Raw genomic sequence first — 19,105 nt, forward strand, 5'->3', positions numbered from 1 at the left:
GGGGGGGGGGGTGGGGGGGGGGGGGGGTGGGGGGGGGGGGGGGTGGGGGGGGGGGGGGGTGGGGGGGGGGGGGGGTGGGGGGGGGGGGGGGTGGGGGGGGGGGGGGGTGGGGGGGGGGGGGGGTGGGGGGGGGGGGGGGTGGGGGGGGGGGGGGGTGGGGGGGGGGGGGGGTGGGGGGGGGGGGGGGTGGGGGGGGGGGGGGGTGGGGGGGGGGGGGGGTGGGGGGGGGGGGGGGTGGGGGGGGGGGGGGGTGGGGGGGGGGGGGGGTGGGGGGGGGGGGGGGTGGGGGGGGGGGGGGGTGGGGGGGGGGGGGGGTGGGGGGGGGGGGGGGTGGGGGGGGGGGGGGGTGGGGGGGGGGGGGGGTGGGGGGGGGGGGGGGTGGGGGGGGGGGGGGGTGGGGGGGGGGGGGGGTGGGGGGGGGGGGGGGTGGGGGGGGGGGGGGGTGGGGGGGGGGGGGGGTGGGGGGGGGGGGGGGTGGGGGGGGGGGGGGGTGGGGGGGGGGGGGGGTGGGGGGGGGGGGGGGTGGGGGGGGGGGGGGGTGGGGGGGGGGGGGGGTGGGGGGGGGGGGGGGTGGGGGGGGGGGGGGGTGGGGGGGGGGGGGGGTGGGGGGGGGGGGGGGTGGGGGGGGGGGGGGGTGGGGGGGGGGGGGGGTGGGGGGGGGGGGGGGTGGGGGGGGGGGGGGGTGGGGGGTACTGCTAGCCTCTACAATTGATTTGCTGCTACTGTTCCTTTCCCGAAACACTACAATAAGCCACCTTGCTTGGCGTGGCAGACCACGCTAGTAATGGATATAAATTTCAATCAGAAAGATATCGACAGGACATTAGGAAGAAAATTTTTACAGTAAGCGTAGTTCACCAGTGGAGCTCTTCCTCTCTGACAATCTTCAAGCAGTGGGTGGGCGAACACTTGTCAGGGATATTTTATGCTGATCTTGCATTGAGAAGGTGGTTGGATTAGATGGCCTGTATGGCCCCTTCAAACTCCATGATTCTATAATTGATTGTACAAGTACCTTTCCTAAAGGTTGCAGTCAATAAGTACACTTCTGGAACAATGCCCAGGCCCATAATGCAACTACATTTATTCAATATGTACAATTAATTTTAACAACTCAATAAATGACAAAACTGGCATGAATTGATACAATTATGTCCAACAAAATAGTGCATTTTTACAATGAGATTCTATAATATGTGGATAAGGAAGTTCTACTTGACTGGGAAGGGGAAGAGGAAGAAGAGGAGGAGGAGGATTTATACCCAATTTTTCTCTCCTGTAAGGAGACTTAAGGTGGCTTCCAAGCTTCTTTCCCTTCCTCTCCCCACAACAGACACCTTAAGAGGTCGTTGGGGCTGAGAGAGTTCCAAAGAACTGTGACTAACCCAAAGTCACCCAGCAGGAATGTAGGAGTGCGGAAATACATCTGGTTCACCAGATAAGCCTCCGCTATTCAGGTGGAGGTGTGGGGAATCAAACCCGGTTCTCCAGATTAGAATCCACCTGCTTTTAACCACTACACCAGTTTGAGCTTTAGAATCTAAGGATGTGGAATCAAGTTCACAGCAAATCTCTCCATACCTAAGAAATGAGAGTAACAAAATTTTGAAAAAAACTTACCTCCAAGATCATAAATCTTAATGAATGGAGCAAGATCAAATGCTGCTATCACATCTTTTCCACAAATGCTCCAAATTGCATTCAAGCAAGACATGAATTGTATCATTTCTTCCTCTGATCTATAGATTCCAAGTTATATTTTCAATAAGCTTATGGCACACAGTCACAATATTAGGTAAAAGACACACAGTTAATCTTAATGCTAAACTTTGTATATGTGTAATGAGCACATTAGACTTTTAGAGGGATTATATATTTTATTTTGTTGTTTCAATGTTATAAATCCTCATTCTAAAATAACACATCTCTTTCAGTGTATCAACATTCTTACCACAAAGGACCTGGGTGAATTCCTTATCTCAATAGTAATCCCCAGTACTAAAACTTTGTAGGACAAATATTAAGTTGTTTATTATGTATGATTAAGCTTAGTTTGAGATTTAAAAAATGGTGGACAAATTCATGTTGGCATTTTTCTTTATTGGTTATATTTTTGGTATATATAACTTGCAGGTAAGTTTGACCTCCTGAGGAAAGAGCAGCTTTGGAAAGCAAACTTCATGACAACACCTACCCCACTAAGTTCCCTCTCTTGAAGTTCCCCTAACCATACACCACTTCCAAATCTTCCAATATTTTCCCAAGTTAGAGTTGGCAATCCTAGTTTGACATGTGCTAATTATTTGTCATTTGGAGACACTTGCCTTTGTGAAATCTTAGAACTCATGTGTGTCTTCTAGCACAATTTGATTTGGATTGTACAGACACTTCCATTGCCTGTGGAATGATCATCATCACTTCCAACTGTTTTTGAATTCTCATTTTCCTTGCTTGCAAGTTCCTGTTTCGGGGGGAGGGTGTGTGTCCGTTTCACACCTGTTTTGCACCCTCTAGTAGTTGATTCATAATTATACCAGTTTTTGTATGGCAACTCTCCCTGCAGTAACCCCTACAACACCCCACCCTACCCCCACCCCCCACTTTTCAGGGTTTTACAAGTGAGGGAAATAACAATGAGAAAAACCCAAAGTGTTTTGGCCTGGCTCATATGATGACGGGATGTGGGCATTTTCCCCACACAGCAACATGGTGTTTTTGCAGACTGTCTGACTTTCCAGCATTTTTTTTTAAACCCCGCTTTACTAGAATCTTTGGGAAAGAGTGTAGCAAAGGCAGGGTGGTTGCTGCAGCTCTTTCTAAGTCCCACTCATATTGGTACTATTCTTCTTGCTGCAGCTGTCATTTCCTCTCCCCCCCCCCCAGCACAACCACAAAGAGGCTTTTTGAGACTTTTTAAAAGTTGTTTTAATTGTCAGAGTTTTTTTAATCAGTTTTATTTTAAAAGATCATTTGCTTGGGGAGGGAATGGCAACTGTGGGGGTCAGGGGCACAGAAAATGCTGGGCTATATGCCAGATGGATGCCCCATTGTCTTGGCAATCTACACAATTTTAAATATCTTCTGTTTGGCCCTGGTGTCTCTACCACCTTTTTTACTGGTTGTAATACATACATACAAATATAGTATAACAGAAGTAACTTATTGGGGGGAGGGACACAATTGCAGCTTTGTCTCCAGTTTTCAGTGACATCTTGTAGATCAGCATACACAAGCAAACCATTTTCCTTTCTCTGGCTGGCCTATCACTGAAAGGAAGGCATAGTTTGATATCAGGCTTGCAAATGTGAAAACATCATAAGGCTATTGTCAATTGCAAGAACCTGAATATAAGAAAAAATAGTGTTGCTTACCATAACTGTTGTTTATCTAGGGGTCCTCCGTACAGGCACACTCGGACTGTGCTTACACAAGCCAACCGTCAAGCATATTAGATAGCATATTAAGAGCTTTAGCCAAATGAGTACTCTCCTGCCCTAGCCGCAGGCCTGGACTAGCTATTTTTCCTGCCCAGGTCATGTGACTAGGTGGGGGGGGGGTACACTCATTCCCTCCAGATCTCCCTTCTCTGCCATGAGGAGTGTGACGGATTAGGCTTATGCGGTTAATTTGCGGTGGTGCAGTTAGCCAGAGCAACAGCACCACAGCAACAGCCAGAGTGCAACCTGATTGGCTGAGCTGTAATGCTATAGCTTGCAGCCACAGATAGGGTGTGCTGTCTGCTATAAAAGCAGGAAGGAGCCTGTCAGAAGGAGTTGGGGAATTGAGAGTCTGGAAAGCAGACTGATGAGAGATCCCAGTTTCAAAGAGATCCCTGTGGTTTCCTCAGAGTCAGTCAAAGGAGATAGTGTCTAAGGGCAAAGAGAGCCAGAGACAAAGGGGGACAAGGCAAAGGGGGCCTGTATCCACAAAGATCTCAGACTGAGGGGGGATAGCCTCAACCAGATCAGCTATCAGGAGAAGTCAAAATCACCTCTGCTCCTTACAGTGGCTAAGGAAGATCTTGAGGGAATGGGTGTTCCCCTCCTCCCGAGTCACATAACCTGGGTGTGAAAAGTAACTAGTTTAGGCCTGTGGCTGGGTGAGGGCAGCACTCACTACTCTGCTAAAGCTCTTAATATGCTATCCAAAATGCTCCACAGTTGGCCCTGTGCAAGCGCAGTCCACATGGAACTGCACAGGCTACAACATGAACAATATGGTTATTTAATTGAATTGAAAGGGAATTTAAGTTCTGGGTTTTGAGGGTTTCAGAGAAGTTCTTTGGGAAGTTGAATACGGGAAAGATGCACATTTCCTCTTGCATAACCATAGAAGCCATCCCAACACTTTGTTGCATAGTAGCCTTACCTGTAAAGTGCTTCAAAGATATCATTCGATGAAACACCAAATGCTCTCTCAGATTGGTTTTTTCCTTCCCTTAAATGAAAGAAAAAAATTAGTTATCTGATAGCTGCCCTAAACCCTTCCTTTTAAAAATGTTAATTTTTTAAAATCATATTTGACATTGTAGCACACATAGAGCCCAATCCAGAGCAGGTTGGTGGGCAGGGATGGCACAGCTCCAACACCACCCCACCCTCTCCAAAGCCCAAAGCACCAAAACAAAAAAACACCCCTCTGAGAATCTCCCACAGGGGATAATGGAGATGCACCACAAAAAAAGTGGTGTATGTCTGATGCCGGCTCTGCAGGCACACAGGGGCTGGGCAGGCAGTGGAAGCCAACTAAGGTCAGCCCCACCCCCTCTCCTGGCCCGCCCCCAGTCATGCTAGCACAGCTTTTTGTGCGGGGGGCCTAGGTGAGGGTGGCAGTTTCCGAGTGTGTGTGTGTGTTAACCCCTTGCTGATGCATCCCTTGCACCGACAGGGAGAACATCCACGCTTGTGCCAGCTCCAGTGGGGGGTCTGCCTCTCCCATATTTCACAACAACAATAAGATTTTAAAAGAAAATAATGATATAAATAACCAAAGAAAACAACAAAAGTTAAATATTTAAATAATGCAAACAATATCAGTCCTTTTAGATATTACACTTTCTTTTTCTTTATACAGAAATAGCACACATATAAATATCATAATTCAGCTCAGTTAACCAGGATTTTTAAAAAGGTTTCCAGCATTCATCAAAGTCGGGGGATCTGCAGTCTCTCATCTCTGAGCCTCACCAATTCTGTTACTTTAGACAATTTGCCATGACTTATTCATGCATTCTTTAAAATTTAAATACTCTTTTCTTTCCCATTTTTTTTGCTATACTAATTTTTACTGCCATGAATATCTGTTAGCATTGGCCTATGTATTAGTAGAACACTACTTAGAAAGAGCTGTATCAATATCATTTTTGGATCTTTCGAAACCTCCGGGGTTTTTTTATACCTTTTATCATTAACTACAGTTTTCTGAAATGAGGTTATGAGATTATGATACCAGTCTAATTTTCAAGGACCATTTATTTATATTTCCTTCTTAGATTAATCTTACATTAAACATAATACCTAAATAATTAGGGAGGAAGGGAGGAAGGAAGACCAGCTTTTTCTAGATTCCACCTGCCTTAAATTTTTGTGGTAACTTCTATCTATATTGCATGTGAAATCAACTATTTTTCATTACTGAGCTGATTGTACATTCAAATATAAATACATATCTTCATATTGTTTAGCAATGAGAATGTCAAGCTAGACAATTAAATATTTGGCAGGATCAGTGGGGTTGCGGTTAGTTCTCTCTTCTACCAACCCATACCCATCAAACAACTGACATGGAGCACCATGTGTGCATGCCTTTAAACCTCTAACGCTTGGTAAATACACTGATCAACATCTAAAGATTAACAATGTTGCATCAATATAAACATAAACAACAGTGTTGCATCAACATAAAACAATTGCTTTTCATCAAAGCTTTTATCTTGTCTTAACAGGATACCAACCTATCTATTTTATTGGTTTTAAAGAACATCTTTAAAACCCAACAATGGGAAATTTTTAAAATGTATACACTGTGGTGTAGTGGTTGAGAACAGTGGACTCTAATCTGGAGAGCTGGTTTTGATTCCCCCTTCCCCACATGAGTGACAGACTCTTCACTAGTGAACTGGATTTGTTTCCCAACTCCTATACATGTAGCCTGCTGGATGACCTTGGACTAGTTGCAGTTCTTCAGAACTCTCTGAGCCCTATGAACCTCACAAAGTGTCTGTTGTAGGGAGAGAAAGGGAAGGAGTGTGTAAGCCATTTTGAGACTCCTTATGGTTGAGAAAGTTGGGGTATAAATCCAAACTTTTCTTCTTCTGTATAGATTTATAGATTTAGGAAGTGCTTTTTGCACAGCTCCTATTAGAGGCAATGGGATACAGTAGTCAGAGTAGATCCTGACTAGGATCTGGAAGACCCAAGTTTAAACCCTACTCTGTCATGGAAGGGCACTGGGTGTCCTTGGGCCAGTTATACAACCTCAGCCTCACAGGATGATTGTTGAGAATAAAATTGGTAGGGGAAATGATGTTGTAAACTGCTTGGGGTCTTAAAGCATGGTATGACTAACAAAGAAATACGTTCATTTCAGCTGAGGCTTCTTCAAAAGAAATTTTTAAAAGGATTTTATCTAGTTGTCCTTATTCCCTTTGTTGATAGTTACTTTACTGGAAGCTAAATTTAGGCTGCTAGGAAACAGGTTGAAGTCCAGGACCTCCAAGGTGGCATTCTCAGAAATGCTACCCCTTCCATGCGCAGGGCGAGCTAGGCAAGCGGAGATACAGGGTCTCAATGCGTGGATGAGAAGGTGGTGTAAGGCAGAGGGTTTCAGATTTGTCAGGGAAGCTGGGGAGCAACCTTTTGGGACAAAGGCGAGGCCTGTACAAGCCAGGGGCCAGGGCTTCCATCTTAACCAAAGAAGGAACCAGGCTGCCTGGTAGCTCCAACATTAATAAGGTGGCAAGAACAGCTTTTAAACTGATCACACACTGGGGAGGAAAGCCGACAGGAGACTGAGGTGACTTCGGTTCGGAATACAGTTATCTATAGGGGATGCAGACAGAGAGGGAGGAGTTTTTCTAAATCAACCACATACAAAGGGGAGGAACATAGCAATGTGCATGTGACAAGGGATAGTGTCTGCAAAAAGACTTGTGAGGGTAAAGCACATAGAGGAAAATCCCAGGTTTAAGGACAGAGAACAGGGTATACAGCTGTCTCTATGCTAATGAAATAGAAGCATGATGGAGCCTAAAATGGGGAGCTGGAGATACAGAGTTTTTGAAGGAGGACTTTGATATAGTGGGCATTACAGAGACATGGTGGAATGAGGAGAACCAGTGGGATGCTGTTATACCGAAAGGCTCCCACAGGCTCTATAGGAAGGACAAGGACAAGGACAGAGCATTGGGAGTGGGAGTTGCCCTTTACATCAAAGAGAGCATAGTATCACATAAAATGAAAGACAGCAGCATAAGGGAACTGGATTTCTACAGAATCACTGTGGATATCAATACCAGGTGTGAAGGACAGTTTAATGTGTATTAGGAATATATTATCGTCCCCCTGACCAAAAGTGCACAAGAGGATTCACAGAGGATGGAAAAAGAAAAAAAAAATTAGAGAGGCCAACAAAGGAAACAAAAATGTGAGTGAGTAATGGGTGATTTTAACTATCCCCGTATATAAACTGGAAAAATGCATGTTCAGGTCATGAAGTAAGGAGAGAGCATTCCTGGATATGCTGAAATGACTGTGAAAAACTTAGAGCAGATGGTTGTGCAGGAACCAACCAGGGGAGAGGTGATCCTAAGATCTAATTCTATGTGCAGGACCCAGGACCTGGTGCAGGAAGTCAGTGTTGTTGAGCCGATAGGGAACAGCGACCACAATGCTGTCAGATTCAGTATCTCAGCATGCAAACAAGTGGCAACTACTAATGTAGTTACATTACGCCTTCAGAAAGGGAAATTTCTCAAAGATTGAGGGGGATAGTGCACAGGAAGGCTGAAAAGGAGAAAATCAAGGGAGTCAAAACTGTCCAGGTATGGCCGGAGGGTTTATTTAAAAACACAGTAATAAAAGCTCAGCTGGAATGTGTTCCACAGGTTAGAAAAGGCAGCACCCAGTGAATCAAAGCCACCATGCGGTTTAACAAGAGAGAGGTTGAGGAAATTATCAGAAAAAGAAAATGTGTTTTAGAAAATGGAAGTCCGAAGTTTGGCTGATGAAAGAATATGAGAGGAACACAAATGGTGGCAAAAGAGAAGCCAAGTTAGCTGTAGGGGAGGAAAAAAAAAAGGAAAAGTTATGAGGAACGCATGGCTGCGAACATCAAGACCAGCAACAAACAGTTCTTCAAGAGGTACATCAAAAGCAGGAAAAGCCAGCAAGAGAGCGGCAGGCCCGTTAGATGACAAAGGAACAAAGGATGTGCTAAAGATGGCAGGGAGATTGCAAGAGAAAGCTGAATGAATTCTTTGCATCTGTCTTCACCCAAGAAGGAGGTGAGGAACATTCCTGCACCTGAACCAAAGAAAGCTTCTTAGGAGGCTGAGATCCGAGGAGACTCAAAAGCGAAGATAGTGGTAGACAAGGGAAGAAGATTCTGGCAACCATTGATAAAACTAAATGTTGCAAATCCCCTATTTGGCCCAGATTGCATTCACCCAAGAGTTCTTAAAAGAGCTCTAGAAGCATGAAATTGCTGATCTTCTCACTTTTAATGTGCAACTTATCCCTGAAATCAGGCTCCATCCCACAGAGACTGGAAGATGGCCAATGTCACACCAATCTTTAAGAAAGGATCTAGAGGGGACCGAGGAAATTACAGGCCAGTCAGTTTGACATCTGTTCACTGAAATGAAATTAGTAAGAATCTATCATTAAAAGGAATAAAATGTATAAAACATGTAGAAAAGCAAGACCTGCTGAGAAAGAAGTCAAGCATGGCTTTTGCAGAGGCAAGTCCTGTCTTACAAACTTACTAGAGTTCTTTGAGGGTGTAAACAGGCATGTGGATAAGGGGGAACCAGTGGACATTGTCTACTTGGATTTCCAAAAGGCTTTTGGCAAAGTTCCTCACCAGAGACTGTTGAGAAAACTCAGCAATGAAGAAATAAGAGGGGAAGTCCTCCTATGGATTCAAAAGTTGGTTGAGAAACAGGAAGCAAAGAGTGGATGTAAATGGGAAATTCTCGCAATGGAGAGATGTCGGGAGCAGTGTCCCCCAAGGATCCCGTTTTACAGGACCAGTGCTCTTTAACCTATTCATAAATGACCTGGAAGTAGAAATTACTTAGGTAAGCGTGGTAGCCCAAGTTTGCAGATGATACCAAATTATGTAGAATTGGTGAGAGAACCACAAAAGGATTCTGAAAGAGCTCCAAGCGGACCTTGATAAATTAGGTGAGTGGGCTCAGAAATGGCAGAAATGCAGTTCCAATGTAGCAAAATATAAAGTGATGCACATAGGAACAAAAAATCTTAACTTCGCCTACACGCTTCTGAGGGGTCAATTGCTATGTCAGTCTGAGACCAGGAAAGGAAGTTTAAGCGTCATAGTTGATAGTTCCATGGGAATGTCAAGTCAATGCATAACAGCTGTAAAAAAGGCAAACAATATGCTGAGGATAATTAGGAAAGGAATTGAGAATAAAACTGCAAAGATTGTCATGCCCTAATATAAAGCAGTGAGATGCGACCGCGCTTGGAGTACTGAGTCCAGTTCTGGTAAGCAGCATCTCCAAAAGGATATTGAGGGAGATAGAAAAAGTGCAGAAGAAAGGGCAACAAGGATGATTGAGGGACTAGAGCACCTTCCCTATGAGGAGAGGCTGCAGCGTTTGGGACTCTGTAGTTTGGAGAGGAGGCTGGCTGAGGGGGGATATGATTGAAGTCTACAAAATTATGCATGGGGTAGAAAATGTTGACAGAGAGAAATTTTTCTCTCTTTCTCACAATACTAGAACCAGGGGGCATTCATTGAAAATGCTGGGGGGAAGAATTAGGACTAATAAAAAGAAACACTTCTTCACGCAACGTGTGATTGGTGTTTGGAATATGCTGCCACAGGAGGTGGTGATGGCCACTAACCTGGATAGCTTTAAACGGGGCTTGGACAGATTTATGGAGGAGAAGTCGATTTATGGCTACCAATCTTGATCCTTGATCTGAGATTGCAAATGCCTTAACAGACCAGGTGATCGGGAGCAACAGCCGCAGAAGGCCATTGTGTTCACATCCTACATGTGAGCTCCCAAAGGCACCTGGTGGGCCACTGCGAGTAGCAGAGAGCTGGACTAGATGGACTTTGGTCTGATCCAGCTGGCTTGTTCTTATGTTCTTATGTTCTTACTTTAACAGTAAAAAAGCAATCACACTCTAGTAGAAAATTAGAACCATGTAGTTTTTCTCATTAGCTGAACACTTTAGCCTGAATTTCTTTTTTTCCATCACAAGAAGCAGAAGCATCAAGCCAGTCATCCTCCTCTGCAAATAGCATTATCATCACTATATATCACCTTTGGGACTAATTAATAGGTATAACCTAACAAAATGGATTTCTCATGCCTGCAGTAAGTTTGTTCATTGAAATACTGGCAAATGTCAACGCAAGATATGTAACATTGAATGGGCAAGAGCAACACCACTGTGATCACACACAAAGCATGAGCATAAACGTATACTTCTTTCATTATTAACAGCCAGCATCTTCATTTTTCCTAATTTCCCTCATGACATCATTTCCTATTTTAAAAAGTGCAGTGCTTCATTACAAGGAGCACTGAAGGGCCATGATTTTTCTATTGGCATCATGAACATTCTTCTCTCCCCCCTCCTTACCTTACTGCATCTGTTAAGTAGTGCCAGGATAGATAGATAGTTTTGGAGTAGTACATCAAATTATCATACTGAGACTTTGGACTTGATTTTGTGAGGTAGATACGGGATATTTCAGTGTTTCCATAAAATGCTAAAAAAGAAGGAAGTGGAATCAATATACTTGAGTAACAAGATCTGTTCATTACTGCTATTTTCACAATAACTCCTTTGTCCATTCTTATGTTTTCTGTTCACATTGAGTTGTGAGGGAAAGCAAGACCATACGAACCTTTTTAGAAACAGGAATTACAAAGAGGGCAGATGAAGAGTCTACCATAAGATGCTTGACTGGACCATGACCAAAGACAAGGAGGATGAAGACAGCATGTGAAATGAAGAAGGAAGATGGCACTTGAATCTAATATAAATGCTACGAAATATGGGTCTTTTACAGACATTGGAGTGGCAATGTTACAGAATCTGCTCTAATACATTCACTGGTCACTAAGAGTCCCCCGACCCCAGTCTTCCATGTGCTCCCCTTGGTCCCCCCCCCCATTTTATCTGCAGAGAGTCTGCAATTCTCAGGAGTCAGCTCTACTGGGAATTAGGACACCATTTTATTATCTGTATTATTTTATGGGTTCTAATCAAATTTTAACCATATCTGTTTTAAAATGTATATTTGACTTGTTAACCACCTCAGCCCTTGCTGTAGTAGGGGAGGGGTGGGATATAAATCTTTTTATTAAATATATAAGCAGATTCCCTGAACAATTCATTTGTGTTGAACATTTTGCCCATTTAGCCAAACATGAGATTCACTTACAGTCATCACTGTGTGCCTATAAGAATCTAATCAGACCTACATCTCCATGACAGAATGAAATGTTCTCATTTTTGAAGAGTAAAATGGTCTGAACTACATAATCAAAAGAAGGCTAAAAGATTATGCTTCATGATTCAGAGGCCCATGTCTCAAGTTCTTGTCTTCAAACTTTCTTTTTAAGTTAGCAATTTAAAATAATTTTGAGGCAACACAAAGAAATTTTGCTTGGAGGACTTTAGAAACCATCTCCTTAACAATTGATCCCTCCCTGACCCACTCAAAGCCTCAGCCAAATCTGAATATCTGGGCAGAGACTTCAAGAAGCAACTCTGTATAAGTCATTCAAGACTAACCCTGATACAATCACAAGACAATTGGCTCTACTGTCCCAACATCTAGAAGACAATAGGTGAGCTATTAATTGGCTCAGCCCAGCAATCCCAGCATGGAAACCCAGAAAATCCAGGAAAACGAAACCTACTTACTCCAGCCCCATACTGCGCTAAGGGGTATAAAAGTACACTTCGTCCAAACTCAGTGCTCATTTTACTGGCCTGAACCTCTCTTGGTCAAGTTGGTTGTGAGACACAATATCGTCCTTTGCTTGGATTTCCATGCTGGCATAGGAATCCTTGCCTTCTTCAGAACTTCTCAGCTGAACTTAGGTAACGTATAGTCCCCGTTGCTTCCCTTCCCAATCTATCATCCAAACCTATTTTTCCTCCCTGCTTATATCACTTAGGAACTGTGTGTATGCTTCTTTATGCCTCATTGTATGAATGTCTGCACCAAAAACTTATAAAAATATTTAAATTCAATTTGGTCTCTTTGTATTCTCTGTGGAACGTTTCAAAAGCCAATTCTGGTATAGCTGTCTAAAAGATCCCACCTAGCCTGCCTCTCGCACTGCCAAGCTGAGTTATTCCCCATTGCTGCTTTTAAAATATTCTAACTGTTAAGCTATGTAACAGTGCAGAGACCAAGATATTATATTGATTCCATCCTAGACATACCTTCTCCCTTTTTGATCTCTATGGTCAGAAGCTTCAAACCCACACATGCATCAAGCAGTCTCTCCATTCCTTGAAGACTGGTACCCAGCTCTTCAGCAATAGTCTTTGAAGACAAGGTCTCTTCTGACTTGCTTAACAAGTCAAAAACTCCCAACTCACAGGCTGCAAACATAGCCTAAAAACCAAAGGAATGAAAGTACAGTGGGATGGATAAGGCAGAACTGAAGTTTGAAATGGAGGCACTTCAGAAGTGAACTTTATCTCACTCCAATGAGAATTCCTTCAGCTAATCTCTGATGAAATTTTGAACATTTCTCTATCAGGTTTTATAGTTTTCCAATCCCTTTATGAGTTTACAAAATCTGTTTTAATCACTGCAAAGGCAAGAACCACTGAGGCGTTTTTCAAAATAGTTACACACCCACAGGTTCCTTATTTTGCAGTACTGAACAGTTCTTTTGAATGTAAAAATTGCAACAGAATTATATTCTGTTTATTGCCATCTGCTTTCTTTCCACAGTGTATACTGGTGTAAGGAAACACGTTAACCAAGACCAGATTTTTTTCTTGGAGAGCACAAGCTGGCAAATGCCAAGCAATTATATGTTCTCTGGTAACAACAACAACAAAAAAGGAAATACAGATGATGGGAAAACAACACGGCTGTTTTTAATATCTTTGCTTAATACAGATTTTTTTAAAAAAATCAAGAAATTTAAAGCATGTTTTCCTTCCAGATTCAGCATTAAAGTATCAAACATTGAAGTAGTTCTTCTGAAATGTTTGGAATATTTTTTGGCACTATCAAGAAAGAAAGCGGAAAACAAATGCAAGTTTGACACCATTATACAGTTTTCAAAAATGGGATTCCCAGTGTGGCAGGAACGTTCTAAATAATTACAGTATTCAGATGTCAGTCCCGACTCCCAGCCCTCTAAACAAATATTCCTCCAATGTCAAATTACGAGTTATGATTGTTAAGTTAAAAAGTTCAACCCTGTAGATCTCATGAAGTTTCTACTCATTCTGATCATACAGCTATGTAGAACTACAAGTGTTTCTTCTTAATTTCAGTAATATTATGGTATTATCGGTGAGACTTACCTTTGATATTAAAAATCCATTCTGGTATTGAATTAAGGTATGAGGATATTCGAGGTCTTCTGCAGAGTTCATGTTTCTACTCTTTGAAAGAAATCCTCTTTCCCACTTCGTTTAAATAAGCCTCTTACCTGCTGGCACAGATTGTTTGGGCAGCCTCATTAATAATATTAATACCACTCACTTGAATGTTATACTCTGATTTCTTTGCGTTTCATTTGTTTTTCATTTACTCAGAGTTGGTTCTCTTGGAATATTTGCAAGACACAAGTTAGAAGAACAGTTTTTAAATCTGCCAAGGAGAGCTTTGACTCACAAAACCTTATGCCTTCAAAATCTTGTTTGCCTGTTTTATTTTATTTTATTATAGATGGAAATTAACAAACCAGAACCGGAATCAAATAATATTATAGTTAATTCTAGAGACTGAAACAAACTAAATTCAATATATGCCACAATATAAAAACAAACAAAAAATAATTACCAATGACGGCTAATCTTAATATAAATTCTAATAATCTAAGGTATACAAAAAAACCTTGATAAATGGCTTTCAAAATTTTTTGCACAAAATAAAAGTTGAATTGATATATTAGTTTTCATAAAGTGATCAATCATTTATCTGTTTCCCCTTAAACCTTTTTTCAATTTAATGTATTAAGGTTACAATAAAAATTTCAATGTCCTTCACTTTTCACCATTATTCTTTGCAGGGTCTGGGGAATATTAGAAATGATACACTTCTCATTTATCATGGAATTCTTTGATTGGTCATCTACGACTCACTCCAGAAACAGTGGCCCTGAATCAGCTCTTGGAGCTGAAATGGGCCTTGCCAGCCCTTTTGCCCATTCCATAGGGTGGGCAAACTGGGAGGTGGGTGGGTGCCACAGAGCTCTGCAGTGCCCGATCGGGAAGACCCTATGCCTCATGGACCTGCACAGGCCTAAAGCTGTATGCTGGTGTGGCTGGGGGTGAAGTAGGACATTCCCAGGGATTGAGCCTGTTTTTGATCTATGGCAGACTTTCAGGCAGCTAGGGTTTTCACAAGTTTGTTAATTTGTCAATATTGAATATTCCACCAGTTTATTTTCCCAGTTCTCTTAGCTTGGACATTCTTTGGCCTTCTATTTTGTTGCAAGTGCTACTGTGGCTGGCATTATCAAATATTGCAATAGTTCTTCTGAAACGTCTGGAATTTTTTTGGCAATATGCTTAATAATATAGAATTTCTTTTCAGAAAGCTTGTTAAACTTTTAAGGTGCTACTGAATTCGAATCTTGCTCTTCTACTGCAGACCAATATGGACACCCACCTAAAACAAGTTTTTAATATGATGCTTTGGGAATTAACTTGTAATCATTGCAAGCTTAGTTTGCAAGATCAGTCAACTTCGTAACAGAAGCAATTCAGAATCCAATGTTTTTAAAAATTCCTAACATCTTATCAAACTCTTGGAATAGATTAGAGTACGTTTATACTCACACAGGAGCTCTTTTGTGATAATACTGATGCACTGGCCAAGCTGTAGAATTCCTAAAGGATTCAAGTTTTACAAAGCAAAGGATGACCTCGAGGGCTGCTGTAGATAAACAAGTCTTTTAGCTAATCACATTATGAGTCAGCATGGTTATTATTAAAATACAAATTGAATTAAAATGTGTTGCATTGAACTGAAGGGATTAAGAGTTGAAGACTCCCATTTTACCCCTTTTCTTAAAGTCATGAGTGGCGATACCAGGTTTCCTCAGCATGATCCTTCCAAACAGACTCTTCTGTCAACCTCATGGGAGAAGAGATATGGAAACAAGGAGTGTTTTATCATTTCAAGTCAGTAATCCTGACCTCTTCAATAAAAATAAAGATAAACTGGTTTTTAAATATTAATCTGTAAAGCTATCTTGTTGATTAAAACCAAATGGAATAAATCTCTCTGTCCAACACAATGAGCAGCTGTTCCTTTTGAGGATATCCAAGATAATCAGCTAAAAAGATTTACTGAAGTAGAGTGTCTTGTAATCTGTAATGATTAGATGGTCTAGAAATGTTGGCTGTGATACTTTGATGGAACACTGGGACTGTGGAAAAAGGGTTTAAAATTTATAGCACGTTACAATTTAAAATTGTTACAAAATAATGTGTAGATGGTATTTAATGCCCAAAAAATTGGCAAAGATGTATAAAGATGTGTTAAATGGATGCTGGAAGTGTCAACAGCAAGAGAGGTCTTTTTTCATTTGTGGTGCACATGTAAAGAGGCTGTGACTTTTTGGGATGTGATACTCAAGGAACTGCAAATTTTTTTGAAAATAACAATTCTGAAAAAACGTGAGGCCTTTCTGTTGGGAATAATGGTTGAAGACTTTCCTAAGCAATGTAGAACTCTGTTTATGTATGTGACAACTGCAGCAAGGGCTTTATTTACACAAAAATGAAGAAATAATAAGATACCAACAAAAGAGAAATGGATTCTGAAAGTTACAGAGTATGAAGAACTAGCAAAACTGACAGCACTGTTAAGAGATAAGTTTGGACCATTTTCCACACCACTAGAAACCCTTCACAGAATGCCTTTTGAAGAACTGTTCAAATAGAGAAGTAGTGTCAGGGTTTAAAATCTAAAGAAAAAGTAGATTGTCATTACCACAAGACATTTAAGAAAAGACTACTAAAACAACTTGTTAATTGTATTCATTGGAGTTAACCTGTAGTCAAAGATGAGATAGCTGGAAATCACCTTATGTTGTGTAATGGGTTGAGTTGTTGTTCTTTCCTTTTGGCATGTTTTTGTGTTTTGTGTGATGTCTTTTTATTTAAGAAAATGAAAAAAAATGTTTTAAAGCAGAGCGAAAAAAAGCAGAGAAAAGGATTGTTGGTACCAGTAACTAAACTGATGGAATATATTGTGCAGTTTGCAGTTTCCGTGGGCTGTGATTGATGATTGCTGTCTAAGCTCTTACTAGAATATAGAGGGTAAATTAGAATTGTTTTCACTCTGCCAGAATATCTTAAGCCTAAAACTCCAAAGCGTTTGTTGTGAAAGCTATTAGTCTGCATGTCTTTTTGAACATAAAATCCTGTCATGCAAAATATTTGAAGCCATCAGTTAACATCAGGCTTTGTATTGAGAGAGGCCTTAAGACTGTAAATTGAGATTTTGGCTAGGATTTTTCCTAGTTTCCCTCAATTCAACCAGGTCAAATTGTTCAGCCTTGCATTAAATATAGCACAGTTTAAGAGCATGTTTGTTCTCTTTAAAACCTCACACAAATCACAAAAAGCATATGGGTTGAAACAATATACAGCCATTTCTAGGGAGTGTGTGCATGTTTGTGCGCATATGTGGTGCTACTCACCGGTATTGAGTACCAGACCTCTTATGAGGCATGGGGGAGGGCAGTCCTGCATGAGAATTGGTACAGCCTTACATGAGAGTATGGTACCTTTTTAATACAAAAAAAAAAAAGCAGAGCGTTTCCTTAAAAAACTTCAAACAATGCTTGGCACTAATAAACAACATGCAGTCAGAGGAGGCATATTAGAAAAATGGAACAGAGAGCAGTACTGGGATTCTGGAGAATGGATGGAAAACTGTGAGGTAACATGACCAGTTGCTAGAACATATGAGCAGGATGTTTGTTTTTATTTCCCATTTCCAGGTATGGGCACAACTGGAGGTGAAAGCCAATGATGGCTCTGGCCTCTTAGCTGTAGCTCAAGGTCTCGGAAAAACTTGCCCACTGGACACAGAACCAGTTCAAGATATAACTCATTTTAATTTTTTTCCCATTGTTGTAAGCCTCTTTGCGTGGCCCCAGAAGAAAAAAGTAAATACTGAAATAAGATAGAATGAATAGAATAGGGAAATAACATATGGTGGTGGCATGATAACCATATTTAAATATTTGAAAGGATGTTCAAGATGGATCAAGCTTGTTTTCTGCTGCTCCAGAGACTAGGACAAGAAGTAATGGATTCAAGGTATAGGGAAAAATATTCCACCTAAACATTAGGAAGACCTTCTTGATGGTAAGGACTGTGGAAGGTAAGGACAATGGAATACACTGTCTCGAAGTGTGGCAGTCTCCTTCTTTGAAGATTTTAAAACAGAGGCTGGGTGGCCATCTGTCAGGAGTGATTTGATTGTGTATTCCTGCATGGCATGGACTTGATAGCCTTGGGGTCTCTTCCAACTCTACGCTTCTATGATTCCAATAAATGATAGTTCACATGGATGGCTCTGGGTCTCCAAATGTTTACAAAATATTTGTACAACAGACTTCTTGCTTTTTGCAGAACAAAACTTGCAGAAACTTGCAACCATGTTTCTTTCTTTTAAAACAACACACAGTGATGCCCATTACAACTGATCCAGGAAACCTTCACAGTTCCACTGTTTTCAACAGCAAACATATCAAGCATGGAAATAATACTTGCATGTTGAAAAACCTGAGAACGCCCCCCCCCCCCCCGCAGTTGTCTTGATGATAATAATTTACACATTTAACCCAGGTTTATTTTAAAGCCATTAAAACAGTAACTACGAGAGGGCCAAATCATTTTCCGAGTACATGGGAACAATTTACTACTGAGAACCATTTAGTTCAAAAGAAAGCCTTTGTGGCTTAGTATTCACTGTTCGTCAAAAGAAAAAGCCAAGTTAAAATTATTCAAAGTTAAAAGAACAAAAACTGCAGCTTGAAACTTTTGTCTGTTGTACATTCTTAGTGTAAACATGAACAGGGTGCAAGATCCTGGCATTATTAGAACATTTACTTGAAGCGCTAAGATGTGCTTTGAGTTGGCTGCGAGGAAGGGTGCCCCAAACAGAAGCCAGGGCGGGGGGGGGGGGGGGGGTTCTGGATGAAGGGGAAAGCTATAAGAACAAGCAAGCTGGATCAGACCAGAGTCCATCTAGTCCAGCACTCTGCTACTCGCAGTGGCCCACCAGGTGCCTTTGGGAGCTCACATGCAGGATGTGAAAGCAATGGCCTTCTGCTGCTGCTGCTCCCAAGTACCTGGTCTGTTAAGGCATTTGCAATCTCAGATCAAGGAGGATCAAGATTGGTAGCCATAGATCAACTTCTCCATAAATCTGTCCAAGCCCTTTTTAAAGCTATCCAGGTTAGTGGCCATCACCTCCATCATCACCACACCACCACTATGAAAACTACTTGCATGAATTCACTCCATTTGCAGAAGACTTTAGATTCGCCCATGGTTCTTTGGTTACCTATTACACTAACTGGCATTATGGAGTCTCTCCTCAAAGCACTTTGCAAAGACAATCTATAACTGAAATTAAAGAACCATGAGATGACTTCCAAGAAACACTTCTTGGC

General features: G+C 41.9%; 1 protein-coding gene across 1 annotated transcript in view; it reads right to left on the reverse strand.

Annotated features, from left to right (window-relative positions):
* The window catches only part of ASMT (acetylserotonin O-methyltransferase), a 64,328-nt gene extending 45,600 nt beyond the window's left edge, over positions 1-18,728 (reverse strand). Inside the window, exons 1-5 of the mRNA XM_048494100.1 lie at positions 13,767-18,728; positions 12,663-12,837; positions 10,842-10,971; positions 4,369-4,437; positions 1,621-1,739 (exon numbers count right to left, since the gene is read on the reverse strand). Coding sequence (XP_048350057.1) covers positions 1,621-1,739; positions 4,369-4,437; positions 10,842-10,971; positions 12,663-12,837; positions 13,767-13,838 — 565 coding nt within the window. The 5' untranslated portion in view covers positions 13,839-18,728. The remainder of the gene's footprint in view (positions 1-1,620; positions 1,740-4,368; positions 4,438-10,841; positions 10,972-12,662; positions 12,838-13,766) is intronic.
* Positions 18,729-19,105: the final 377 nt, after the last annotated feature.

Source organism: Sphaerodactylus townsendi, linkage group LG04 (assembly GCF_021028975.2).
Source record: "Sphaerodactylus townsendi isolate TG3544 linkage group LG04, MPM_Stown_v2.3, whole genome shotgun sequence".
In the NCBI taxonomy this organism is placed as follows: domain Eukaryota; kingdom Metazoa; phylum Chordata; class Lepidosauria; order Squamata; family Sphaerodactylidae; genus Sphaerodactylus; species Sphaerodactylus townsendi.